The 27,349-nt window shown below is 49.6% G+C and overlaps 1 protein-coding gene across 3 annotated transcripts in view; it reads left to right on the forward strand.

The window, feature by feature from the left end:
- UBE2G2 (ubiquitin conjugating enzyme E2 G2) overlaps positions 1-26,545 on the forward strand; it is a 29,378-nt gene extending 2,833 nt beyond the window's left edge. The window contains exons 2-6 of one of the 3 annotated variants that reach the window (XM_082392479.1): positions 11,795-11,830; positions 11,925-11,970; positions 20,531-20,649; positions 23,284-23,424; positions 24,752-26,545. In XM_082392479.1, the coding sequence (XP_082248605.1) occupies positions 11,795-11,830; positions 11,925-11,970; positions 20,531-20,649; positions 23,284-23,424; positions 24,752-24,864 (455 nt within the window). In that variant the 3' untranslated portion in view covers positions 24,865-26,545. The remainder of the gene's footprint in view (positions 1-11,794; positions 11,831-11,924; positions 11,971-20,530; positions 20,650-23,283; positions 23,425-24,751) is intronic. The other 2 variants (XM_082392478.1, XM_082392480.1) reach the window with 2 other exon arrangements.
- The last annotated feature ends 804 nt before the right edge of the window (positions 26,546-27,349 follow it).

Below are 27,349 nucleotides of genomic sequence, written 5' to 3' on the forward strand. Positions count from 1 at the left end.
AGAACTCCCGTCCCTGCCCCTGTCTTCCCGTGGTCGTCTTCCCTCTTATAAAGACACCAGTCACTGGTTTAGGGCTCATCCTAATCCAGCGTGATCTCGTTTTAACTTGATTACATCTGCACAGCCCCCGTTTCCAAATAAGGTTATTTTCACAGGTTCTGGGGGACACTGTTCAACCCAGTACAGTGTCTGGTAGGAACCCCGAACTTACAGGTGTGGCGCCGAGCCGCTGTGCTCCTGCTTCGTTGTTGTCCCACAGCCTTACCTGTCTCAGTGGCGGCCTCATTCTTCCAGCCGTTTGGGCTCAAAACCTTAGATTGGTCTTTTGAGGACTCACTTTCTTCTGTATCCAAGTGTAACCTGTTGACCTGCCTTCAGACTTTATTCGTTTATGCGGAGTCCAGTGCTGGCTCAGGCCACTCGCCTCCGGCCTGGGTAACTGCAGCCCAGCCCTGACGGCGGTCTGCTTCTCTCTTGCCCCGCTTGGCTCGGTTCTCAGCACAGCAAAGTCAGATCGGGTCGCTCTGTCCAGAAGCCCTTGCAGTGACTTCTCAGGCTCTGTGTGCTCCGGCCCTTCTCTTGCCTCTGACCTCACTGACCCCTGCGCCCCGGCGCGTCTCCCCAGCCCCACTTGGTGGCTGCAGCAGCGCACTCCTCTTGGGGTGTCGGCCCTTCCTCGCCCTGCTCCCCTGGAGACACCTTCTCTGAACCACCAGACTCAGCCTGTCCTTCCCATTACTGTCATCCTTCCCTGTCATTAACCCGTTTTAGTTTTTTAAAGCATCCTTTATTGTAAAGTATGTTATGTATGTAAAGGATATAAAAGGTGTACTTTCAGATGACATAGTGAAATGAACACCTGTACCTGTGACACCAGCCTAAGAAGTAGGACGTTAGCAGGAACTGAGCAGTCTGGTTTGTGCTCCTTCCCACCCCCACCAGGAGTTACCACCACCGAATTTTGTGTGACTTGTTCTTTTCTTTTTCTTTATAGTTCTATCACTTAATATCCTCCTACACAACATTTTGTTTACTTTTGCCTGTGTTTGTACTTAGTGGAAATAGGATTGCACAGTATGTATTCTGCAAATTGAATCTTTGCTCAGCACTCTTTCTGAGATTCATTTATGTTGAAACATACAGCTGTGTCTATTTTCACTGCTGCGTAGTATTTCGTTTTATGAATAAGGCACAATTTGTCCTTTACTGCTGGGCATGTAGGTTATTTCCAGCCTTTGCTTATTATACAGATTGGTTGCTGTGGACATTTCTGGTGCCTGTGCACGGTGTGACGCGGCCCTGGAGCGCTCGCGGGTCGGCCTTATGCGTGATGCTTCCCTGTGTGCGTGTTCCGCGTGCATCGCTGTGGATGTTCACCGACACCTTGGTGTTGTGCGGGGTCTGTTTCCTCCCATCCGGTGGGTGTGATGTGCTTCCTTGTGGTTTTAATTTGTAGATCATGACTAATCAATGAAGGTGAGCATCCTGTCATGTTTTCCCTTTGTGAAATGTCCGTATCTTTTACCAGATTTCCATAGTGTGGTTTCTTTTTCTTACTGATTTGTAGGAGTTCTTTATAAATTCCCTATCCCTTTTTATATTCCTAACCCTTTGTTGGTTATATGTGTTACAAGTATTTTATCCCAGTTTGTGCTTTGTCTTTTCAACCTTTGTGGTGTCTTTTTTTTTTAGCCACACTTTTTTTTTTTTTTTTTTTAATTTATTTTTGGCTGTATTGGGTCTTTGTTTCTGTGCTAGGGCTTTCTCTAGTTGTGGCAAGCGGGGGCCACTCTTCATCGCGGTGCATGGGCCTCTCTCTATCGCGGCCTCTTGTTGCGGAGCACAGGCTCCAGACGCACAGGCTCACTAGTTGTGGCTCACGGGCCTAGTTGCTCCGCAGCATGTGGGATCTTCCCAGACCAGGGCTCGAACCCATGTTCCCTGCATTGGCAGGCAGATTCTCAACCACTGCGCCACCAGGGAAGCCCTAGCCACCCTTTTAAAAACAGTTTTATTGAGGTATAATGGACATACAGTAAGCTGATGTATTTAAGCGTACATTTGATGAGTTTGGATGTACGTGCACACACCTGTGAAGCCATTGCCACAGTTAGGATGCTGAGTAACCACCGCCCCCCAGTCTCCTCCTGCCTCTTTGTAATCTGGCTTGGCCTTCTCTCTCCTGCACCCCCAGGTCCCAGGCAATGGCTGATCTGCCTTCGGTCGCTCCTGTAGTTGTTCCGTGCTTTCTTTGTCAGAGGTCCTTCACTCGGCATAATCATGCTGCAGTTCATCCAGGTTGTTGCTTGGGTCAGTAGCCCCTTCCAGACCACCGCTTGTTGCTGCAGTCACCTGTTGGTGGACCTTTGGATCGTTTCCAGTTCTTGGCTGTTACAAATAAACCTGCTGTGCACATTTGGGTTAGGGTTAGGGTTAAACCTGTCTTTTCGTGGACATATGCTTTTGTTTCTTTTGAGTAAATTCCTGGGTCATATGTGAGGTGTGTGTTTAATTTTTAAGAAATAGCCAAACTGTTTTCCCAAGTGGTTGTACCATTTTACATCCCCACCAGCAGTGTATCAAGAGTCCCACTTCGTTGCTGACCCTTGGTGTGGTCAGTTGTGAAGTTTTAGTCGTTCTGTTGGGTGTGCAGTGACATGTCATTGTGGTTTTAGTTCATGTTTGTATATGCCATCCACATATCTTTTCTGATAACGTGTCTTGAATCTTTTCCTCAGTTTTTAATCGAGTTTATTGTTTCCTTATTAAGTTATAAGAGTTCTTTATATAATGCAGGTACAGGTGTTTTGTTGGATATTTTGTAAACATTTTCACTTAGACTGTAGGTTGCCTTTTAAAAAATTGTGGTAAGAAACACATACTGTTGCCCTGTTGCCATCTGAAGTGTACAGTGCATTGTTGTGAGCTGTGTGCATGTGGTTGTGTGGCAGGGATCTGCAGCTCCTTCACTAGGCTGGACGGAAAGGCTCTGTCCCTTGAATGACAGCTCCTGTGGTTTGCCTTGTAATTTTCATAACATTGCCTTTAAAAGAGCAAAGGTTTTAAAATTTTCAGTGACATCCAGTAGATTGACTTTTCAAACATTTCTTGCTTTCTGTATTGTGTTTAGAAAATCATTGCCTAACATAAGATCACTAAGGTTTTGTCCTATGATTTCTTTATACTCTCAGCTCTTACGTTTCAATGTCAAGTAAAGTTTTGTATGTGGTATGAGATAAAGGTCAAGGTTTATTTGGAGATGATTTGCAAATGGCCGTCCAGTTGTTTGAGCACTGTATTAGTTTGCTTGGGCTGCTGTAACAAAGTATGACAGGCTAAGGAGCTTAAACCACAGAAACTATTCCCTTACAGTCGGAGATCCAGTTGCAGCAGGGCTGGTCCCTCCTGAAGCCTCTCTCCTGGGCGTGTAGACGGCCACCTTCTCCGTGTGTCCTCACAGCGTTTGTCCCTCTGTCCATGTCTGTGCCCTAATCTCCTTCTTATAAGGACATCTGTTAGATTGGATTAGGGCCCACCCCGCTGGCCTCATTTAATTACTTCTTTTTTAAAGACCCTAGTTATACACTCTAATGCACTTTTTGTCATTTACTATGTCCTGGAGTTCATTCTGTACTAGGACACAGAGGTGTTCATCATTCCCTTTTACAGCCGCAAAGTGTCCCATCAGTAGACGTATCATAATTTGACTGGTCCCCTATTGATAGACATTTGGGTTGTTTCCAGTTTTTTTTTTGCTATTACAAAAAGTCCTGAAATGAATAACTTTACGCATGTGTCTTTTCTTGCCGAGGGATAGATTCTGAGAAGTAGGACTACTGGTCAAAGTTTATATTTATATTTTATTTTGCGTGGTGTCTATTTTTAAAGCCACTATTTATTTAAAGCAGTGTTTTTATTAACCAATTAACATTCTCAAGGAATCAGTGCCAACGAATGGTCATTGCAAATTTCTCTGATATTGTTAAGATTTTGTTTCTCTTTTTGAAGTTGTTTTTATCATTAAACATGAAACTATATGGTTGTGGGTGTGTGTTTTGAAAACAAAAAACAAAACAAGGAAACAATGTAATCTAGAAACATTCCCTCCGTCTGGAAAACTCGGTTGCTGTAATTCTTTGCTGACCGGTAGATGCCGCTGTTGACCAAGGATGCAGGTGGACAGGCTGCTGGAGGTGGCAGTTGTGACCCTGAAGGGAGGGTGTCACGTAGGGGAGTTCCCAGGGGATCTCCGCAAAGGAGAAATAAGGCCAGCTCTTTTTGGTGTAAGCTCCTCCTCGAGGCTTCAGGTGCCCCGCTCCCTTTCCCACCGACATTCTGTCCTCCGCCCCTCTTTAGCACTTGGCAATTCATCCGCCCTAATCTGGCGTGGGGCTTTTTCTTACAGAAGATGAGAAGCGCTGGGGATGCCACGTACAGCATGGGACGGTAGTAAATAAAGCTGTGTTGTGTGTTTGACAGTTGCTAAGAGAGTAGGTCTTAAAAGTTCTCACCACAAGAAAAAAATTTGTAACTCTCTGTGGTGATGGACGTTAGCTAGACGCATTGTGCTGATCATTTCACAATAGATACAATTATGGAATCGCTTTGTTGTACACCTGAAATTAATATAATGTTCCATATCAATTATACCTCAGTTAAAAAAAAAAGAGAGCCCACCTCCAGTACCACCTGCCCAGCAGGCCTCTCCTGACCACCTGGCCATGTCGTGCTGTCACTTCATTGTGTTCTTCACTGCGCTCGTCAGTATCTGAAACACTCTTTGTGTTTATATGTCTCTGTGTTCACTGCCTGTCTTCCGCCACTAGAACTGAAGCTCACTGGAGGCAGGACCTTGTCTGTCTCATTCACCACGACACCCCTGCTGCCTGGAATAGCTTTGCAGAGAGGAAGTGTAGTTGATATCTGTTAGTTGATATGTGATTTGTGGTTGGCTACTTCTGGTCGTATTGGCCAAGTGTGGGTGCTCAAGCCATCGCCCTGCGGCTTGTCTAGCTCCTCAGAGCTTCAGATAGCACCACGAAGCAAGCGTAAAGAGAAGAATACCGCCTGGAATTGAATGAGTCTGTGATTAGGATTGTAACTATAACATTATATAGGGGCTTCCCTGGTGGCACAGTGGTTAAGAATCTGCCTGCCAATGCAGGGGACACAGGTTCAAGCCCTGATCCGGGAAGATCCCACATGCCACGGAGCAGCTAAGCTCGAGCGCCACAAGTACTGAGCCCGTGCGCCTAGAGCCCGTGCTCTGCAGCGGGAGAGGCCACTGCAATGAGAAGCCCATGCACCACAACAAAGAGTAGCCCCTGCTCGCTGCAACTAGAGAAAGCCCGCGCGCAGCAACGAAGACCCAACACAGCCAAAAATAAATAAACAAATTTAAAAAACAAAACAAAAAAACATTATATAGCAAAATAGAGACACATGACCAACTTTCAAAACACCAGTCAACAATATTTTCATGACAATGGAGAAATACTTAGATTGTCCTTTGTCTTACAAGATTTAGATTCATCAAGGCTCTTCAGCAGTGGTACTGGCGAATTCTCCTCCTTACTCTTGCTTAAGCTACTATCCTTGGTCAGAGCCCATTCTCTGTCCCTTTTGGGAGAGTGCCACATGTTACAATATAAAATTCCTTAATCACATCCAGTGACATTTCACCTGCTATTTCCCCATGTTTTTCCAGAAGTTGACACATACGGGGATTGTTATAATTTGTTTCAAGTTGCTCTGCGTGTTGGTTGCTACCTAGATTCTGAAGCTAGTCTTCTAAGTCATGATATCAACAGTAAAAAAAAAAAAATTATTTGATATGTCTCTTGGTGCACATGTGCACATATTTCTGTGAGTTTGCACTCTGGAGAGGAATTTCTAGGTCATAGGAGGTGAGAGCAACCTCATTTTCAAAGTGGTTGTACCAATTCACACTCCTTCTGGCATTCTATTTCTGTGGCTCCTTTTCTGTGTGGACACTTCGTAGGGTCAGCCCTCTCAGCTGTGGTCACTGGGTGATTCTGGTTGGGGTAGTACTCTGATTGTGGGCTTAGTTTGCTTTTCCCCACAATTAATGAGGTTGAACACCTTGTCTTAGGTTTATTGGCCACTTAGGTGTCGTGTGTGTGTGTGTGTGTGTGTGTGTGAAGTGCCTGTTCAAGGCTTGCTTGTGCTTGATTTTCTTTTGGGTTGTTTATGTATTTGTATTGATTTGTAAGGCATTCTTTCAAAGTTCAGATAGTAGCTCTTTTTTGGCTATATCTGTTGCAGATGTCTTCTTCCTTTCCGGGGCTTACCTTTGCATTCTCTTAAAGGTGGTTTTTTTTTTTTGTTTTTTGGGTTTTTTTTTAGGATAATGAAGCTATTTTAGTATTATTTAAAATAAGAACAGCCTTTAAACTGTATAAAGTGGGCAATAGGGGAGAAGCACGCCTTCCTGAGAAGGGTCCTCTGAGAAGGGTCTTCTCGGGGAAAAGGCAGGAAGGGTGGGTGGGCAGGAGGGAGTGAAGGCTTGGACGTCAGCAGTGCTTCCTCAGGGCGGGCTCTGCAGGTAGGAGAGGTGGCTCTGGGGCTTGGCACCCCCTGGCTGGAGTGGAGGGAGCTGGCCTGGCGGTCGGTGCCAGTGACTCAGGCAGGGGTAGAACAGGGGTCAGCTGGGTTAAAAGAACTGTGGGTTTGAGTGTCAGGAGGAGGTGGTGGCCGGGTCTTGGCTCTCAGGACTCAAGGGGGACATCAGGCTGCCGGAGGCCCAGGCCCGGGAGTGCTGATCCGCTCCCATCTCTCCAGCGAGGCTCTGTGACTGTGCCCTGGGCAGGGGGTGGCCTTGCCTTGTCTCCTTTGAATATTAAAAACAAAGATATCTTTTGATGTGAGACTTTTTGTTTGCTTCTTTTTTGTTTTTTTGGCTGCGCTGCTTGGCTTATGGATTTCGGACCAGGGATGGAACCTGTGCCTGCCTCCCTCCCTCCCCCGAGACCTCCAGGGAATTCCCAGAAGTTCTTAATTTTAGTGCTCTTAATTTTATGAGTCTTTTCCTTTATGGTTCGTGCTTTTTGGTTATTAACTTTACAGTTAGTTCTGTTTAAGGAGTCTTTACACTAAGAGCATGAAGAGATTCTTCTGCATTATCCTCTAGGAGACTTATTGTTTTATATTTCATAAAAAAACATTAATTTGGGGCGGTCAACTTTATTGAGATAAAATTTACACGCTATAAAATGTGTCAATTTCAAGTATACCATTTTTTAAAAATTAATTAATTTATTTTTGGCCGCGTTGGGTCTTTGTTGCTGCGTGCGGGCTTTCTCTAGTTGTGGCGAGTGGGGGCTACTCTTTGTTGCGGTGCGGTGGCTTCTCTTGTTGTGGAGCACGGGCTGTAGGCGCGCAGGCTCCAGTAGTTGTGGCACACGGGCTCAGTAGTTGTGGCTCGCGGGCTCTAGAGCGCAGGCTCAGTAGTTGTGGCACACGGGCTTAGTTGCTCCGCAGCATGTGAGATCTTCCCGGACCAGGGCTCAAACCCGTGTCCCCCGCATTGGCAGGTGGATTCTTAACCATTGCGCCACCAGGGAAGTTCCAAGTATACCATTCTTTGAGCTTTGACACGTGTATGCTGTGTATAGCTGTCAACACAATCGTGAGAGACTGTTTCCATTGCCCTGGAAAGTTCCCTTGTGACTGGCCCCTGGTCTCTGGCAATGTTGGGTTTGCTTTCTATTACTATAGCTTTGCTTCTTCTAGAATTTTGTATAAATAGACACAGTGTGTAGCCTCTATGTCAGGTTCCTTCACCCAGCCCAGTGCTTTGAGAGTCACCCTTGTTGTCACGTGTGCCGGTGGTTTGCTCCTGTCTGTTGCTGCCTAGTGTTCCTGGTGTGGATGGATCACCCCTCATTCATTTACCAGTGGATGGATATTTGGGTTGTTTCCAGTGTGGGGCTATTGTGAGTAAAGTTGCTGGGCACATTCACATAGAAGTCCTTGGGGACATAAGTTTTAATTTCATTTGTTTGTATTCCATTCCTATTTTCAGGTACCATCCTGTTTCAGGACCCCTGTTTTATGTGTCCAGTCTGGACTACTGTTTAGGGCTCTAGTCTCACGTCCAGTTTCCTCCTTGACCGTCCGCACTTAGATGACTTACAAGCATCTTTAACTTGATGTTTTCGGAACTAGACTATTTTCTTCCCTCTGAAACGTGTTTCTCTGGTGGGGTTTTCCAACTCAGTGGCACGCATTCTCCGTGTGGTTCAAGTTCGACGCGCTACTGCATCCCTGACTCTCCTGGTCCTTAGCTGCCTACAGAGTTCAGCACGCGCTGTCTGTTATGCTGGTTGCAGCCGTGCAGCTGGTATCAAGGCTCCAGGATTTCTTCGGGCTTCGTGCTCGCTGGCTCCGTTGTAGGAGCAGTGTGGCAGGATCTACCTTAGCAGCAGGTGTTGAACACTGGGTCTGCTGCAGCCGGGGGGTCAGCTCCCAGAGAGGAATGCAAGAGATCTCAGGATCCTTAATGCAGTATTACCATTTTGATGATAAAACTATTATTTATATCATTTTTATTAACTGAACGTATACACTTTGTGTTAAGATAAATAATATACATTTCTGTTGGGGAAGGGGAAGGAGGTACTTTGCTTTGTCCACAGTCTTTAATCCCTGAGAATCAAGCATAAGAAAATATTACAGATTTACAGCACCAAAGCAAGCAAATGAAAGTACAATGTAAACCTTTTCTATAAACAACGTAGTCAATCAAGTATTTCCTGAACACCCACTTCATGCCAGGTGCTCTGCTAGGTGCTGAGAAGGGGCTCACTGACCACCAGGACAGGGCTCCTGCGTGTGCACAAGGTAGTCAAGAAAACAGGTTTTCATTTCTCTTGGGTAGGCAGTCCGTAGTAGAGTTGCAGGGTCTCAGGGTGAGTACATGTTTAAACTGTTCGCCAGGGGCAGCCAAAGCATTTTGCATTCCCACTGGTGAAGCGTGAGAGACCCAGCTGCAGAACTTACCCATGCTGGTATTAGCAGTCTTCTGAATTTTAGCTCTTCTGGTCCAAGTGAAGAGACTCTCAGCAGTCGGGCTGTAGAGCAGTGTCTGTTAGTGGTCCTCATTCCGTTTCCCTCTGACTCACCGTTGAGCATCTTCCCACATGCTCGTTTGCCTCTGTGCCCGCTTTGGTGATGGGCCGGTTGCACTCTCTTGCCCTGTTTAGAAAACCTCACTTGTCCTGTACTTCTCCTTTACGCTCCTTCAACTGCCGCACTCACAGCACTTCTGACGACAGACGCATGGGGGTCTTCCTGCACCCGGCACTTCTGTGACCCCAGCTGGGTGTCCTGCGATTGCACTCAGTTCTGACACTACCTACCTGGAGTTAGTGCGTCAGATCCCACAGGCTAAGGGCCCAGTCCCACGAGGCTGCTCCCCCTCCCCCGCCCATGGCAAATCCAGGGTATCGCCTGTGCTTCTGACTGATCGGCTATACATTGGAGGTTTCTGTGACCCCCTCCTTGGGGTTGATTAACCTGCCAGAGCAGCTCACAGAACCCAGAGAAGCATTTTACTTGCGTGGTTTCCAGTATATTGTAGAAGGGTAGAACCCAGGAACGGCCGGATGGAAGAGAAGCAGAGGGCAGGGGTGGGGAGGAGCCCGGAGCTTCCTGCTCTCTGGGTGCCTCTCCCTGCCAGCCCCGCCACGTGCTCGCCAGCCCGGAAGCTCCCTGCCCTTATGCTAGTGGGATTGTATGGCGGCTTCCCCACGTGGGCCTCACTCACCCGTAACTCCATCTCCAGCCCCTCTCACTCTGGAGAATGGAGGGTGGGCCTGAAACCTTCTAATCATGGCTCGGTCTTGTGACCAGCAGCCACCCACAGTGGGAGATGCGCCTGGTGCTCTTGTCACTTGGGAATTTACGAGGGACTTAGGAGCTTTGCTGGGAACTGGGGCAGAGGCCCATGTGTATATTTTCTACTAGTTCTCATGCCCCTTCTCCCCTTTTCCTTATATACTTTGATTTTTGTATGTGGTTTGAGATAGGGAAAAGGGTTTTCTTTTTTCACCTGTGTTCTTCTGTTCTTTCACCTCTTTCCTGTGGGGCGACCTTCCTAGCAGATGGAGGACCTCTCTTTGCACGGCCTGCGCTGGGCGTGCTCGCTTCTGTTCCATCGTCTACTGAACTTTGTGCCAGTGTCTACTGCCTACTTACTGCAGCTCTGTAATGAGTCTTGCTAGCCCATGGATGGTTCTCAGTTTACCCTTTTTAGAGAATGCCTTGGCTGTTCTGGTCGTTCACATGTTCATGTGTGTTTACCTAGGCAGAGTCAGACAAGAAAACCTGGTGGGGTTTTGGCTGAGGTTGCGCTCGATCCGTAGGTGCAGTTTGAAGAGGATTGATAACTTGACAATGTTGAATGTTTTAGTCTATGAACGTGATATAATCTCCATTTATTAAGGTCTCCATTTATTTTAGTCTATAACTCCATTTATTAAGGTCTCCATTTAGTTTAGTCATAACTCCATTATGTTTTAGTCTATGAATGTGATATAATCTCCATTTATTAAAATTTTTTGTTAATGATGTTTTCTGTCCTGTTACAGATCTTGCACATTTTTGAAAAGCTAATTTCTGCATGTTTCCCATTATAATTGGTGTCTTTTTTAGACTTTTCTAACTTGCTGATATATAGAAGTACAGTTCAGTTGTATGTATTGATTGACCTTGTATCCAGCAACTTTGACAAAATCACTTTTTATTATAATTTATCTTTTGACTCTTTTGGACTTTATGTAGGTAAGCGGAGCATCTGTGAATAATGATTATTTTTTCTTTTCTGGTCCTTACGCTTTATGTTTACTTGGCAGGGAATTGTTAGTTTTATGTCTCTTCAGAGAACTGGCTTTTGGTTTTGTTGATCTCCTGTGTGTTTCTCACTGTTTTAGTCATGTCCCGGCCCTGCACTCGGCCCAGAGGGGGTGCCCTTGCCACCTGACCCCTCGCTCCCGTGGCCGTCCTTCTTGCCGAGTGCTCCTCCGTCGCCCGGTGTTCTCCTTGCCAGATTTGCCACATTTGCCCGCAGGTGTGGTTTCATTCTGTAGCCTCCCGTATCTCATACAAAGCCAGGAGGCCAGGAGTGGAAAGGACAGCTTCCAGGTTGGCAGAGCCTTAGAACAACTACTAGCCTTCAGTTGCTGAGGAATGCTGCGGCCGATGGTTTCTTCCTGCCTCTCTCTCACTCTGCTGTTCTGCGGGACCTCACACGTGGGGGGGCTCATGGATTTTGTAGCGTGGTGTCGGAGGTTGACAGCCAGCCTATACGGCGCTGACGGACTTGATAATACCAGGCTTTTGAAACCTTGGCGCGGGCTCATAGCTCTACTTTGTCTCATTCAGAAAGCTTTGTGCCCACTCTCAAAATGACAGGAAATCCCTTCAGTTAGGAAATAATATACTGTGTTTGATTTATGAGCTTTAATCAAAATAACCAGCAGGAGTATTTTGGAAAGAGAGTTAACAACACCTTTTGTTTGTTTCTTCATTGTAAAGTGAAAGTGTTGACAGTTCTAAAATTCTCCTTTTTGCTGGTATAAAGAGCTGTTGACATAGTCTTGATCAGAAATGTAACTGCAGCAGGTGTTCACTTGGGACAAGCAGAATTTTAATTTTCATCTGCTAATATGTATGCCATATAATTTATAGCCTTGTATACGTTTTAATGTTTTTTGTTAAAATGCAACATAATATTCATTCTTTTTCATAATGGTTTTACTTTTTAACCTTATAGAATTAACACTGAATCCTCCGGAAGGAATTGTGGCAGGTAAGGTAGTGTGAAGTTCGCCTCTTTATCATTTACTCTTAATTGCCAAAGTTTCCTTCAAAGTAAAGTTGTGGAATTTCTTCTTTTCCTGCAGGCCCCATGAATGAAGAGAATTTTTTTGAATGGGAGGCATTGATCATGTAAGTTAATCATAATCATATGTGTTGTTTGGTTTTAAGCCTTTATTGGAAATTAGAGCCATGAATCACATTCTGCACTGTGAGTGATCAGAAGCGTCAATGGGGAAAAAAGGCCAAGTGCGCCTCTGTCATCGAGCTTTTCTGTGTCTGCGGATCTGAAAGCAGACAACACGTACGTTCATCCAAAAGAAATGAAAGTACTTCCTTAGAACCAGTAAAAGGTTTAGTTGTAAGTATATTTGTAGAGTTTCAAAATAATGAAGTTTGCGTGTTGGGTTAGCCTCAAACAGAATGGGCTTTGGCTTCAAGGAGTCCCTGTGAGCCTGGGGCTCTGACGGTGCGGAGGGGTCCTCAGGGTGTGGGTGACGCCCCAGGCCTATTGGTGCCGCCTGGGCCCTGCCCGCCTGTGTGCCTGGATTCGTCCCCCTCCCACTCCCCCTCCCCTCCCCTCCCCTCCCCCTCCCTTCCCTTCCCAGTTCTTCAGCTCCTCTGCTGCTTCTCCTTTTCTGTGTTCCTTGTCTGGCCTTCCCTTGTCCCTGACTTAGAGATCTGGCTTAGTTCTAAGGTGAGCAGTGTGGGTCCTGACCTCATTCTAGAAAGATCCTGACTGGATTTCATATTTCACTTACAGTGATGTTGCTTGGAAAGAGCCAAATGGACCCCTGATTCCAGAGTATTCTTTGGCCCTATGACCCAGGCCCTTTTTTTCTCATGTTTCTACCTTAGATGTGCAATTCTTGGCCATTCTCAGACTGTACTTTTAACAAAATGTGGTTAGGTAGACTTTAGGAAGTTGAAATTTATAATCCATTTCAGTAGTCTCGTTAGTAAAATGAGAAAGTAGCTAGAAAGTTTTCAGGTGGGGTTCCGTTGGGCTGAGGCGTGCTCTAGTGGGGTGGGCCTGGAAGGTGTGTGAGGGGGTGTAGTGTCAGCCTCGCCAGACCTTCTGCGTTTGCCCCGTGCTTGTGTCCCATGTAGTCTGAGAAACAGCTTGCTGCTCAGTGTGGTCTGTGGGGCTTAGAGTAGTGCATGAAACTGGGTGTGAACATGAGTTGTTTTGATAAGCAGATTGTTTTAAAAATAATTAATAAACACTATCCAGAGAAAGTACAGCGCACCTAACATTTCCTGATCATTTGTTATACCCTAATTGTTTGGGCCTGTGATACCTATTTTTTTTCTGTTTAAATGTTTCTGGCATGATGATGACTTCACAGTCTGTGTTTGTATCTAATATGGTGTTGTGTCCTTCACCCCCTGAAGCACTTACAAATTGTGTGGTGGGTCTCCTGGTCAGTGGTGTCCTTCGTTTGATGTTACAGGGCATTGTGCACTTGGGTCAGCTATAGCTTTTCATCTTTAGGGAAACAGTACGCCCCAGGGCAGCTGGCCTGGCTGGGGTGCACAGATGATTGGAAGGCCTTTGTGAGTGCACAGGTCAGCGGGCCCCTGACGGTTTTTCCGTCTTTGGAAGACGAGGCTGGTGCGCACCCACGGGAGACTATTGCGAAGCCCTTCCAGGGACACTTGAGCCTCCCAGTATGGTTTTTTTTAAAGTGTTTATTGTTAAGAATCCGTTAGGATAAATATTACTAATTACAGATAAATAAAGTAAAATTAAACCGATATTTTGAAAACTTATCTTAAAAAGTAATTAGAACTATTTTTAGGTAGAACACTTTTATGTTTGAATAAGGCTTTTGCGTTAGTATGGAATTCCCCTGCTTCAAGATCTGGTGAGTTTGGGTTTTGGTCCTGTTCCAGATCCTTTCACAAACAAGAGGCCGTTTACAAATGTACTTAAAACATCTATTAAGGAATTAACTGTCCTCCTATTGATTTGTCTCACTCCGCTGTTTTGGCAGACAGCTGGCTGAGTTTCACTCCTTAGTGATAGGTTTTCTCTTCTCTCATTTTATTCTTTGATTGTTTCCAGAGTTTCTTCCATACCCTAGTGCTTCTAAAAACCACACTTGCCTCCGTTTCTGCGAGTCTGGTGCTGTTGCAGTAGTGCTTACCTTCGGAGCCTCAGCTGTGCAACGAAGAGAACATCTTTTCAGATGTTCAGGCAACAAATACTGAGTGCCTGTTATATTAGGGCCCTCGTCTGAGGATACAGGCGTGTCCTAGGTGACCCCAAATCTCTACCCTGAAAGAACAAGATTAGGGGACTAGGGTGGGGAACACAACAAATTAACCAACAGCAATAAAATCACCACAGCCTGTTCTCTGATTAAAAGGAGACAAGAACTCTAGTGACTCCGGCCGAGCTTAGGGCGGAGTTTGAGCCTGTGACCCAGTGGGGGAGGCCTGGGGCTTCCGGTCAGTCACACTGACGGCTGCGGGCCCCGAGCCGTGTATGGCTGGCCTGGCTTTATGGTCTTAGGCAGTCACTCTGCCTCTCTGACCTTCACTTACTAGGATCAGTACAGAGCCTCGACACCTTTTTAGACCAGTGGCTTCACTTCCACCTCTTCCAGCTGCAGGGTCTCTGGCCTGTGCAACCTCGTTGGCCCTTGGCTGCGGCGTGGCAGCTGTGGAGGGTCGACGCGAGCTTCTGCAGGACAGGAGGAGCCGTGCCGTGCAGGACGGCGGTTTATGCTCCGTGGCTGGAAGAGGCGTGAAGCCCTTGGCGTCTTGCTGCCCCGTTCCTGTCCTGCCCCAGGTTTCTTCAAGCAGCTGCATGGTGACCTCCCTGCCTGGTCTGTGGCCGAGCCGCTGTCCCGTCTCCAGATTAGGGCCCCGAGGCTGTGGTGAGATGAGAAGGCCCTTCCCTTCCCCAGCGGTTGGGAGCCCTTGGCTGACCCTATCCCCGCATCTCCGCTGGCGCACTTGGGTCCCAGCTGGTTCACATCTGCGGCGGGGAGGATTCCCCTGGCTGCGGCTCCTCCTAGGTCGTGCTTGGCTCATGCTGGGTGCCCAGGCCACGGTCACGGCACCGCCCTCCGCACCAGCCTTTCTTCTTTCTTTACAGAAGCCTGGCTCCTGTCAGGATTGTGCCTGCTCAGATAAACCTGAGATACTACAATAGATGTTTATAATTTGCACTGTATGTTCTCTGACCCAGTGGTTCCCACCCTGGGAATGTCTTCATCAGACATTCTGTTAGGAAAACCTCTGTGTGAGGAAGTTTATTACAACATTCGCTGCAGTCATAAAAGAAAGTGGAAACGTCATTGTCCAGTATAAGTTACGGACATCCAATCAGCAGGATGCCGGCAGCACTGCCATGGTTCAGGCAGACGCTGGACGACGGGTCTAGACCAGTGTTGTCACCAGGTGTGGCCTCGCCCCCAGGGACTTTGGGCAGTGTCTGGAGACATTGTGGCTGTCACACAGGGTAGCAGGGGGAGATCTCTACTGGCCCCGGGTGGGAGAGCGCTGAGCGCCCCGCCGTGCCCGGGACGCCCGAGGTGGCAGTGGTGCTGAGGCTGATCTCTCAGCCTGGTGTGGCCGGGTGCATTCAATAGCTTTATTGAGATAGAAGTTACATGCAGAGTTTCACCTGTATTAAGTGCACAAGTCAATGATTTTTAGTAAATTAAATTTATAGAGTTTTGCAGTCATCACACTTCACTTTTAGAGCATTTCCAAACACGTGCTCATGCCCTTGTGCACTCAGTCCCCCTCAGCCACGGGCACCCTCTGATCTGCTCTCTGACTCTGTCAGTTTGCCTTTTCTGGACTTCTGCTGCAAGTGGAATCACACAATACAGCATCTTCGGTGTCTGGCTCCTTTTCCTGGGCGTGGTGTCTTCGAGGTTCCGGCGCAGCCTGTGGGAGCGGCTCCTTTCCGTCACCACCGAGCTGTGTCCACCGGGAATGGACCCGCTCACCCGTCGATGGGCATTTGGCTGCTTCCCTCTTCGGCTGTTGTGACGGTGCAGCTGCGAACACGGGACCTAAGTCTGTGCGGACGGGTTTCCCCCTCCCTCGGCTGGATGCGCAGGAGTGGGCCTCCCGGCGTGTCGTGTCACCATTTTACACTCCCACCCGCAGTGCTGAGTTCTCAGCTCTCCACTTCCTCACCCTCTTGGTGGTGTCTGATGCCAGCTGTCCTGTTGGGTGTGAGGTGGGTCTCGTGGGTTTGGACTGCATTGCCCTAATAACCGATGCTGTTGAGCATCTTTTCATGGGCGTATGAGCCATTCACCTATCTTTTTTGGTGAACTTAAGAACTTTTGCCCATTTTTTAATTGGGTTGTCTTCTTATTTAGTCCTAAGAGTTCTTTATATATTTTGGATACAGAGTCCTTTATCAGATGTATCAATATGATTTTCAGATATTTTCTCCCATTCTGCAGCTTTCCTTTTCCTTTTCCTTTTTCTTTTCTTTTCTTTTTTATGTTTTAGGCCGAGCTGTGTGGAATGTGAGATCTTAGTTCCCTGACCAGGGATCAAACCCATGCCCCCTGCATTGGGAGCATGGAGTCTTAACCACTGGACCGCTAGGGAAGGTCCCTCCTTTTCATTTTCTTAATGGGGTCCTCTGAAACGCAAAGGTTTTCATTTCCAGTGAAACGCAGTTCAGCAGTTTTTCCTTGTATAGATTATGCTTTTGGTGTCATATAACCCAAGATTGAAAAGATTTTCTCCTGTGTTTTCTTCTAGAAGTTTTATATTTATAGCTCTTAAATTTAGGTTTTTGGCCCATTTTGGGTAATTTTGGAGTATAGCATTAGGTAGGAGCTAGCTTCATTTTTTGACATGTGGCTGTCCAATTGTCTTGCACCATTTGTTGAGAAGAAAATCCTTCCTGCATTGAATCGCCTTGGACCTTTGTCAGAATCAGTTGACCCATAATTATATGGAAGGAAGCCTGTATTTGTTACCACCGTGCTTTCCTGAGATGGAAGGCCCTGTCCTTTTCCTCCCTCACAGTTTAACCAGCGCTGGTTCTCTACATCAGGATCGCTAGGGTGCTTAGCACACAACAGAAGAGGAAAGCGGCTCTTGGGTCCGTCCCCAGAGACTCGGCGCTGAGTCAGGGCTGGTGCCAGATGGGTGTAGACACATAGTCCGGCTGAGACCACCAGGCTCCCAGGGGGAGAGGCAGCGAGGGCACTGTCGCCGGGACGACAGCTCCCTGCGGCCCGTCCTGGCCTTCCTGCCGGTGTGAAGGTCCTGTGAGCGGGACCTTCCGGTCAGTTTCTGTGCAGCCTCGCTGCTGGCGGGGTGACCCTCACGCGACAGGCGCTCCTTCAGTGACTTGGGGGCTTAGAGGCACAGCAGGGCACCCCGGAGCTGGAGTCGTGGCTTCTAGAGCCCCTGGCCTGGGGGCTGTGCTTGCAGCCCACCTGCACTGGGGAGGTGGGGGCTTTGGCAAGAAGCTTCGGCCGAGCTGCGGAGCCAGGGGCGCAGGAAGGAGGTGGCGCCCCTGCTCTGACGCCAGGCCCCCTCTCGCCACCGCCGGGTGCTCCGTGTGGGTTCTGCAGCGAGAGAGCGAGGGCAGTGACACCCTCGCCTGGGCTGGAGGGTGTTTGTGAAGCAGTGTGCCCTTCTTTTTTATGCTTCAAGTGGTCATGGCTTTGGAGAATAATTGTCCCTTGGTAATCCAGTTCAAGTGTGCGCTAGTGAATGGGTTTACGGTCTCCATTATTTCAAGCCTCGTATGTATGTTTGAGAATTTTGTCTGTGTGCTGTGACAAACTAGCAAAAGAACAGCGCAAAAACAGCTTCTTCCACACCTGCCGCAGCTGGAGTGACGTGCGGGCTGCGGCCCTGGAACATGCCTGGCGGGCAGATGGCTCACTGACGCCCGGACACACCCAGCTTCCACGGTGGAGCGCTCTGGCCTCCCTGCCGCCTTCAGTATGCAGGCCGTGGGCTGCTTTTGTTCTCGCCGTACAGGTTTAGAGATGAAAGGCAAAGCACGGTGCCTCACTCGAGTTTAACGTTGAAAGACTAACCAAGCATGTCTCCAGTTTTTACTGGCTCTGCAAGTGACCGACCACCAGTGACGGCGCGTGGCTGCGGGTGTTGAGCCAGCGCTGCCCTTTGGGAGGAGTGAGCGTTGCTGGGCCCTGGTCGGGCTTAGAGCGTGGGTGCTACTCCCCCGGTGCTGGCTCCCTGGCCTCTCGCTCCCCTGAAGCCGGGAAGTCAGAGTGCACTGTTGCCTTTACAGAGGGGAGCAAGGGCGTTCTGCTTTACTCTTAATACTAGTCTCAGAAAATAAATAAGACACTTGCCTCAGAGCTCTGAAATAATTTAGGCCGTTATTTTAATCAATTAAGATAGAAAATAACTTGCAGGCTTTGAAGAGTTTGTATTTGCCTCAGATAAATTTGATTTCGAGGTGAGGCCTTCTTTGGTGAAAGAGGAGTGAGGCTGTCCTGAGTATGACAGGAAAGCGTGTCCAAAGATAACGCTAATTATATCGCCCATCTTGGTCCAGGAATTTACTTGATAGCGTTTTCCATGAAGTCAGCGGGCAGGCCCCCGTGCACGTGGGCGCACCTGTATGCTGGGCCAAGGCACTGGGCATTCTGGAGGAGGAAGAAACCCCTGTTTCAAACCAGTAGCAAACCAGAGCATTTGAAAATGGCTTTGATGTTTCAGATGTGGGAGCACTTCAGGAAATGTTTGATCTTGCTTCTGAAGCTATGGACGACCTAGTGGGTTTTGTTGTTTTTTTTATTTTAAAGAAAGCTCTATTATGAGAAACAAAGACCTGAGCAATATCAAAGTCTTGAGAAAATACCATTTGGCTCAGTCCAAAAACACTTAACTACCCAGACATTCTTTTCCGTTCTAACTTGGAGGTGCCAGGAATACCGAGGCGCTGCGAGCATTCGTGGTGTGGCCGCAGCCCTGATTCGCAGGCTCCTGGGTCAGCAGCCTGAGCTGCCCTCTGCTCCCTACTGAGCCACCCGACCCGGGAACCTGGCCTGAGTCAGGTGACCCTCGCTGAGGTGACAGCACTGCTTCCTGGCACCTTCCCTCGGGAGGCTGTGTGAGGGCCAGCGCTGTGGTGTTTATCCTCTACTGTGAGTTATAGGCTGGAAGAGGGGCGGGGGGCGCAGGCTCTCCCCTGCCGTCGGCGCTGACACCCTTCAGGGCGGAGGGCTTGGAGGGCGGCTGTCGGGGAGCTCCGGCCCCCGAGCTCGCCTCTCCGTGCGGCCGTCCTGTCCCTGCTTCCTGCCGGGGCTCTGGGTGCCGCTGTCCGGGGACGCTCATCCCTCCACGACAGAGTAGCTTTCCACTCTTGGTTTCCCCAAAAGTAGCAAGGACACAGTTTTCAGAATCCAGATGTGTGTCTTCAGTTGAAAAAAATGTGGCTCCACCAAACACTTGCTGCCTTGTTCTTGTTTTGGCCATTTTGCCGCCCCGCTCCGCACCCCATGATGCAGTCCTGGCCTCCACTGCACTGGTGCCGTCGAAATCCCTGGGCGTTGTCACCGGGTGGAAGTGAAGCTGCCTGCACACTTTCTTTGAGAATTTTTTGTCTACTTGAACTGCTGCTGTAGCGCGGGGTCTCGGCCCCTGTGCTGGTTCGGGGCTCGTGTGTTACACGCTTGGGGCCTTGCCCTCTCCACGCCCAGAAAGAGAACGGGATTCTTCTTCGTTGTTGAACTGACCCGTCTTCCCAGAGTGCTTGTCTGGTGTCGCTGTGTGTAGCTGTCATTCAGCAGCTCTGCCTCCTGATAAAAATGTACAGAGGAAGGGTGGTCTTAGATTTTAAACTGCTGTCGTGCATGTTGTATAAAGGACGTTTGTGAGGGGAGGAGGCGTCCCTCTGTCTGTTACGGTGCGAGCTGGGCTGCTGTCCCCCGCCCTCTCCGGCTGGCCTTCGCGTCTTGTCTGTTGGTCAAGATAGTGTTCATTTACACATATAGAGCTTTAAAATTTGACAGGACTTTGGAAGTGGTTTGGCCCGTTTCTGCCATTTTTCCACGTGAGGAGGACGTGAACTTAGGCAGGCAGGCACGTGCCTGGTGACGGTGAGGACTCAGGTGACTGCGTCGTCCCAGGATGTGGCACGAGCCCAGGCCTGCAGGTCAGGGCTTGCGGCTGACGCACATGCGCGCGAGCATCATGGTGATCTGTGTGTGCTCTGTACCTGTTTCTCGAAAGTTACCAAACCACTTCTCAGGCGCATTTAAAGATTAAAAATAGCCTTTGAAGTAACAACTCTTAACCCCTCATTCATTTAGTACAATAGAATCCTGCTCTAACATGTACCATGATTTTTATCTTTATCCTAAAATGTAATCGTACCACATAGAAAAACAGAATCCCTGCGATCTTGCAGTGTCGGCTGCAGTTCTTTTCTCTGATCCCGTCATTTTCAGCAGGTGTTGCTGCCCCACTCTCAACCTTGTTAATGTGAAAACTGTGCCTGTGATCCGGTCTTTGTGATTTAAACCTGATTGGAACAGAACAATGACACGTTACTTTCCAACCATAAAAAAATACCAATTCATCGTTATTATAATATTTAGATAATCTTTTCATGTGCATTTGTAAAGCAATAGATATTTCCTTAACTCGTTTCTAAAGTGTGGTAGACAATGAAAAAAATCTACCTTGAAGTTCTGTCTCTGTATTTTGTATCTTTTAGGGGCCCAGAAGACACCTGTTTTGAGTTTGGGGTTTTTCCTGCCATCCTGAGTTTCCCACTTGATTACCCGTTAAGTCCTCCAAAGATGAGATTTACCTGTGAGATGTTTCATCCCAACAGTAAGTGCTTTTGAAGTAGTTTCGATGGTTCCAGGAGAGGCCTAGAGATTGTGCGCATGTGGGCATTCATGGTATACTGCTGTTTTGCTCTGTGTTTGGAATTTTCCATAATACAAAGTTTAAAAATTCATTATGGTCAGAAGAGTTGATTGAGGAAGTCAACAAGTTCAAGGTGATTAATCATAAAATGCAACTATGAAGAGGATTGTGGGTAATTAAAAAATAAATGATAAGGGCCTCCCTGGTGGTGCAGTGGTTAGGAATCCGCCTGCCAATGCAGGGGACACGGCTTCGAGCCCTGGTCCAGGGAGATCCCACATGCCGCGGAGCAACTAAGCCCGTGTGCCACAACTACTGAGCCCACGTGCCACAACTACTGAAGCTCGAGCGCCTGGAGCCCGTGCTCCGCGACAAGAGAAGCCACCGCAATGAGAATCCCACTCACCGCAACGAAGAGTAGCCCCCCCACCCCGCTCGCCGCAACTAGAGAAAGCCCGCGCGCAGCAACGGAGACCCAATGCAGCCAAAAATAAATAAATAAATAATAAGATTATATTGAGGATAAATACATTCTTTAGAACGATATCTGTGATGTGGTTTAAAGACAGATATGGCCAGTAAACTGATTGAATTATGTGTGTACTAAGAATAGCCTGATAATATTATTTTTGATGTTCAGGTAATCAATGCAAACAGTTTTTAAATTTGGCGTTACTGTAGGTGGGTATGTGTTACTCTTATTTTGTAAAAATTATTTTTGAGAAGAGCTATTCAGTAGGTCTACCAATGTCATAAAAATTGGTCGGTCCATAAATACTTAAAAAAATAATCCAGCAGATTCACTGGGAGTTGCTGGGATGGGGTGGTGAGCAGACCGTCAGAGGTGGGGGGCTGGACAGTCAGGAGCTCCCAGTCTGAGGGCAGCGATGGACGCTGATGAAGGAATCATACAGGGAGATGTGAAACCACATGGGAGGCCAGGGAGGCACCTGCAGGGGTGGTGGTTGAACCCACCACCTGCAGGAGGAGCTGTAGGAGTTGCCCAGGGGTCTGTTTGGGGCGGGGAGGGGGTCTAGCAGGTGCAGAGGCCCAGTGTGGGGAGGGAGGGGGGAGGGGCCAAACCGGTTCAGGCCTTTCGGTCAGCATTAAGGACTTTGATGTTTATCCGAGGAGCAGTGGAGACCCGCTGAGGGGCTGGGAGTGAGCGTGAGGGGCGGCGTGACCAGCATGGCCTTTGAAGGGTGACTGTGGTGCAGGCCGGAGGTGGAGCGGAGCGCGTGCTGGGCCGCTGCTGTGGCCTGGAGGGGAGACCGCCAGCCTGGCACCAGCGGGAGTTGTTGGCGCTGAAGCGCTGCGGCTGGGCGGGGACTCGGGAGGGTTAGGAAGTGACGCTGCTGTGGTGTGGTGGGGGGGTGGCAGGGACACAGCTGCTTTTTGATGTTTCTGGGGTCAGCGGTGTCATCGCATGGTGCTGTCACCTTGAGGAAGTGACACTGAAGTTGAGAACTGTGCAACACCTCCTCTCTGTCCGTGGCAGAGAGAACTGTTCAGAGCATTCTGGGCGCCAGGTCCCGTGTGTGTGGACTTCAGACGGACATCCTGGTGTCTGAGACAGATCGCGCGTGGTTTCCTAACCCTTCGGTGAGAGTTTGCGGTACAGTTTCAAAGCGCAGAAACCACTAGAACAAGGGATGCATGGGGAAAACGAGGGACCAGGTGTAAAAGAAAGGCTGTTTATAACGACTCACATTTCTAAATGGTCACGAAATGCTGAGCTCATGAGTGAGGGTGAATTAAATTTATTTAAAATTGTCTCGTATTCTTATTATTATAACTTAATAGCCTTACAGTTTTACAAGTGATTCCTGGATATCTGAGCATATACTGAATCATCTGAGAATTTCCCCAAGTATGTGTAAAAGAAAGATAACAGATGCTTTTGACCTTTTTGACAGGACCAACCCCAGACTTTGAATTGAAAATTTATTTTTCTTGAATCAGATCTTGAGGGTCTTGTTAGGGATGCTGTTGATGGGAGATGCATTTAGATTCAGGCACAGCTGATTTCCAGAGAAGACAGGTGGTCGTTTTTCTGTTACTGTAAGTTACCAAGAGAAATCTTGGTATCTGTCTTTCTCTGGATATTTACGTAATTCCTGTAGCGTTTTTCCCAGCTATGGCAACGTATATTTTACACAGTCCGTTTCAGGGATTTAATGGCAGACCGAGGGATATCTAAGAAACTTTTTATGAAAAGTGTTGTGAAGAGTCCTAATTACATGAGATATTTTGGTGGAATATCTGGCTGCCAGGTAGCTTTTCATTTATCCCCTTTGGATATAATGCTTTTAAAATCCATATGAAGGTGGAGTCACCCCTTGATACTAGAACTGTTCAGACCGGCCCAGCACCCTGTCCGTGCGTGGGCGGTGCCCTGGGAGCCCGGCCGGGCCCGCGGGGAGCGCGCGGACGCGAGCATGGCCGTGAGCGTGGCGCTGGGGCCGCAGGTTGTGCCGCGTGCAGACAGCTCCGTTTCGGTGTCTGCGGCGCTTGCTGCCTTCTCTCTGCGGGCCTGACCGAGCACCCTGTCACGGGCCCGTCCCCCCGCTCACCGGGTGTGCTCTGACCCCGCAGTCTACCCCGACGGCAGAGTCTGCATCTCCATCCTGCACGCTCCCGGCGACGACCCCATGGGCTACGAGAGCAGCGCCGAGCGGTGGAGCCCCGTGCAGAGCGTGGAGAAGATCCTGCTGTCGGTGGTGAGCATGCTGGCAGGTAACGCCCGCCCCGCCGGCTCCTGACACGCCGCAGCTTCGCGTCCAGAGGGGAGACCCGACCCGACGCTCGGTGCTGCTTCTCTTTCCTCGTTAACCCTTGTCTTACAGCTCCCTGTCCGCCGTGAGGAGTCGGTATATACTGTTTTCTTTTCTGCTTTTTCATGTAATGTTATTCATACACACTTCTCCAAGCGTAAGCTGCTTTTTATAATTACGGATGTAAAGATGGTCTCGTGCGTATCACATTGTTGGCCATGAGTATCCGTGGGCATTTCATTCATTCAGTGGGTGCTATATTGCAGACGCCGTGTCCTGAGGTGTAAAGCTCAGGTGACACTGACCCCAACCTTAAGGCCCCACATTCTCAGGGAACTTTCACAGCCACCGACTATTGCAGGACACTGTGATAAATCCTGAGATCAGGGTACAGGGACCACTTCCCGAGGTGAGTGTAGAATATGTGGGAGTTAACAAGGTTGGTGGAGGGCGCGGACCCTCTGGGGGCGTCGCCAGGACTGGTATGGCTGGGGGCGGGGCGGCCTGTGGACCTGCACGTGCCCGGAGCTGACACTCGCTCGTGGGGCTGTTAGACCACGGATCGCCCTTGCAGCCCACATGCTAGAAACAGGCGGGGTGGGTCCCAGGCCAAGAGGATGGGGGAGGTTGGGGAGGGGGACCTTGGAGACTCCGGCTCTAGGGTTCAGCATCCTGGGGGCGCTCCTGCTCCTGCCCTCACTGCGGGGTGGAGGGGTGCTGACTGTGGGGACAGGACTCCAGAGGGAGCAGGATTCGGGGGAGACGAGAGTTCGGGGTGTTGTGTGAGTGGCTGCCTTGACGGGGGCTCTCCGAGGACTGGCCGTGGAGGTGAGGGACAGCGCGTGGGGGGAGGGAGCCGAGAGAGGAACGGCCCGGCGGCCCCGGGGGAAGAGAGCACCCGTGAAACGGAGGAGCGTCAAACGGAGGGAGCTGGTGGCCAAGCGGGAGGCCCGAGGGGGAGGCCCACAGCGGCCGCTTGATCTGCTCGGCTGGTGCCTCCTGAGTGAGGCCGAGTTGGCTGGTGTGGGCCCTTGGGAGGCGCGGGTGGAGGAGCCCTGAGGGTGGGTCTGTCCGCTGCCCTCTCGCTGCTCAGCCCCGCCCCTCAGGAGAAGGCTCTTGTCTCCACAGAACTGATGTCCTTGCCCGGAGTTCCACATCCCTCGGTGCTTCCGGTTTGTCTCCGGTTACCTCTCTGGGAAGATCAGTGGTGTCCTTCCAGGGGGTGGGAGGTCTTGCCAGGTCCTTCTTTCTTGAGCCCCTTTCACGTGGAGGTTCTCCTTCTCTTTCAGAGCCCAACGATGAAAGCGGGGCCAACGTGGATGCCTCCAAAATGTGGCGGGATGACCGGGAACAGTTTTACAAGATCGCCAAGCAGATCGTGCAGAAGTCGCTGGGGCTCTGAGCCTTGCCCATGTGTGTGCACAGCCGTGTGCCCGCGCGTGTGTGCAGGCACACCACCGAGCAGATTTTGGAGTTTCTCCTCCAAAACACTTAGTGACAGTGACACTCTGTGCTGGTACCAAAAAAGGCAAGCTTGCAGAACCACAGCATCTATTTCTTTTCTACCTTTCCCACCCCAAACAGCCTTCTCTTCTGCAGTGATAGTTTCTGTAGGACGATGACAGCTGGGTGCAGTTGAGGGACCCACCCCTCGTTCTTGCCGAGGTGGCCCAGGGGGATGATGGGAGCTGTCACCACTACCTCTCCAGCGGACGTGCCTGCGGACCCAGCACTTAGTGCGGAGCCGGGCGGGGCGTACGCGCCGGCCCCCAGAGACTAGAACCAGTGCCGCTCCTTCCGAAGACGCGGGGCCTTGCAGCCCAGGAGGGGAGCGGCGGCCGGCTGTCCCTGGGGGCCCCTCCGGGCTCCCGTGTCCCCCGTGAGGAGGACATGACTTTGTTTCAGTACTTTGTTTTACAAGCAGATTTTTTTCTTGCAATCTAGTCACATTTTTCATTTGTTGTATGTTACAAATAATCACATTTAGAAATACTTTCAGGAAATAAATACTTTTTTAAAATGTGGACTAATGAAAAATGGGGCACATAGAAAAGAAGTTTCCTGCTGGCCATGAAGACCGGCGTTTTCCCTGCTGGTGTTGATCACACTTTACGCTCGTGTCTCAGTTCCTAATGCATTTACCAGAGCAGGGGCACATGAGACCGAGATTTTAGTCAGAGTGTCTTCTGGGTGTGTCGGAGCTTTTCTATTCCAATCTGAAAACTGGAAAGTTCTAAGCGTTTGTACATGGTGGCTGCAGCAGGAACTTTAACTGTTGGGACAAAACCGTTCTCGCCACTTGGGAAGGGCCGCTGCCGTTAGCGCAGGGCACGGAGGTGTGCTGCATCCCAGACCTGACCGACGCTCGTGGGAGCGTGGCACACGGCGTTCCCGGGGTCCCCGGGCCGGTGGGGGGCGCTCAGCTGCAGCTCGTGGTTTTGAGGTGGTCTGGATTCCTCCGGCGTGGGTAGCTCAGCCGCGGGGCCGGGGCTCCGTTTCAAGCAATAACAGATCTGTTGCGTGCAGTCAAATATTTGGCCTGTTTCAAACAGGTTAAATTTAAATAGGAGTTTCTATTTTTGAAATAAGGGACAGTCTACAAGACGTACATTTTACTTTACATTATCCTTTCCCTTTCATAATGTGCCCGCGGGCAGGAGCCTTTTACTGAAACCTCGCTCATTTCTTGGTGTTACGTGGTACTGGCTAAAGGGCTTCTGTGGAAACCAGACTCTCCTTCTCAGAAGGGAATCATTTACAAGTTGAAATGCAGTACGAGGACTTGCATTCGGAAGGGGACGGGGAAAGGAGAGGTAGTGTACCTACATAGTATCTGCGGGCGTGTTGGATGGGACGTAGCCCTCTCCAGAGAGAGGAGAAGGTGGGTGTGGTGGAGTGTGGGCCTGTGGCCACGGGGGCTCAGGAAATCTGGAGAAGGAAGAGGCAGTCTCTTTGCAAAAGAAAGTATTTTTATTCATTTGTATTTATTAAAAGAAACAAAAGAGAAGGAGTCCCATGGTGTCATTATTCTGTGACAGAGTTTATTAATTCCTATGGTAAAATAAAGCTATATTTTCCCCCTGTCCCGAGCAGTGTTTTCTCTGCCGTGTTTTAATATAATCGTATGGGAACCCCATGGCCGGCGGGTGGCGGGGGTGCCCCCCGACAGGTGGCACAGCCGCCAGGACTCCCACTACCACCTCCTTCCCAAGACACGTGAGCTTCGGAAAGTTTTGCTCTTTCCTGTTCGTTCCGCCCGCTGGTCTCCCCTGGAACTCCCAGGTGTCCCTGTTGGGGTCTGCAGACGTTTTCACCAGCCTCCCCTGACGCTCGGCCTTTCCTTGACCTGTGAGTGTTGGCAGAGACGGCCGTCGGGCGAGGAGAGACCAGGAGGCGCGGAGGTGGCGCTTCTGTCCTGCTCTCGAGTCTCCAGTCTCGTCACGGCTGCTGACGTGAGCCTGCTTATGTCCCTCGGCCTCCTCTCCCCCAACGCCCTCTGCGCCGTGTCCGGGCCAGGGGCTTGGCCCGCCCTCCAGCAGCCTTCATCCTGCCTTTTGCCCAGGGGTTTCCAGCATACTTCTTACTATTGAAGATCTCTGATGTGATTGTGAGTTGGGGTCCCCGATACCACCCCCATGTTCAGTGGTTCCGTGGGACCACTTTTACAGCCAAAGGCCCAGGGACTCGAGCACCACAGGGAACGTGGCGTGGGGAGGGGTTGGGGGGCACGAGGCACAGGCCTCCCGAACACCCCCAGCGGAGCCACACGGGGTGCGCTTGACTCCCCAGCAGGGAGCTCCTGGGGGACCAGCGCCAGGGTTTTTATCTGGGGTTGGTCACGTGGGTACCCTCTGCCTGGCACCAAGACTCCGGCCCCCCAAGGGAGA

Source organism: Balaenoptera borealis (assembly GCF_965194805.1).
Source record: "Balaenoptera borealis genome assembly, chromosome: 5".
Lineage (NCBI taxonomy): Eukaryota > Metazoa > Chordata > Mammalia > Artiodactyla > Balaenopteridae > Balaenoptera > Balaenoptera borealis.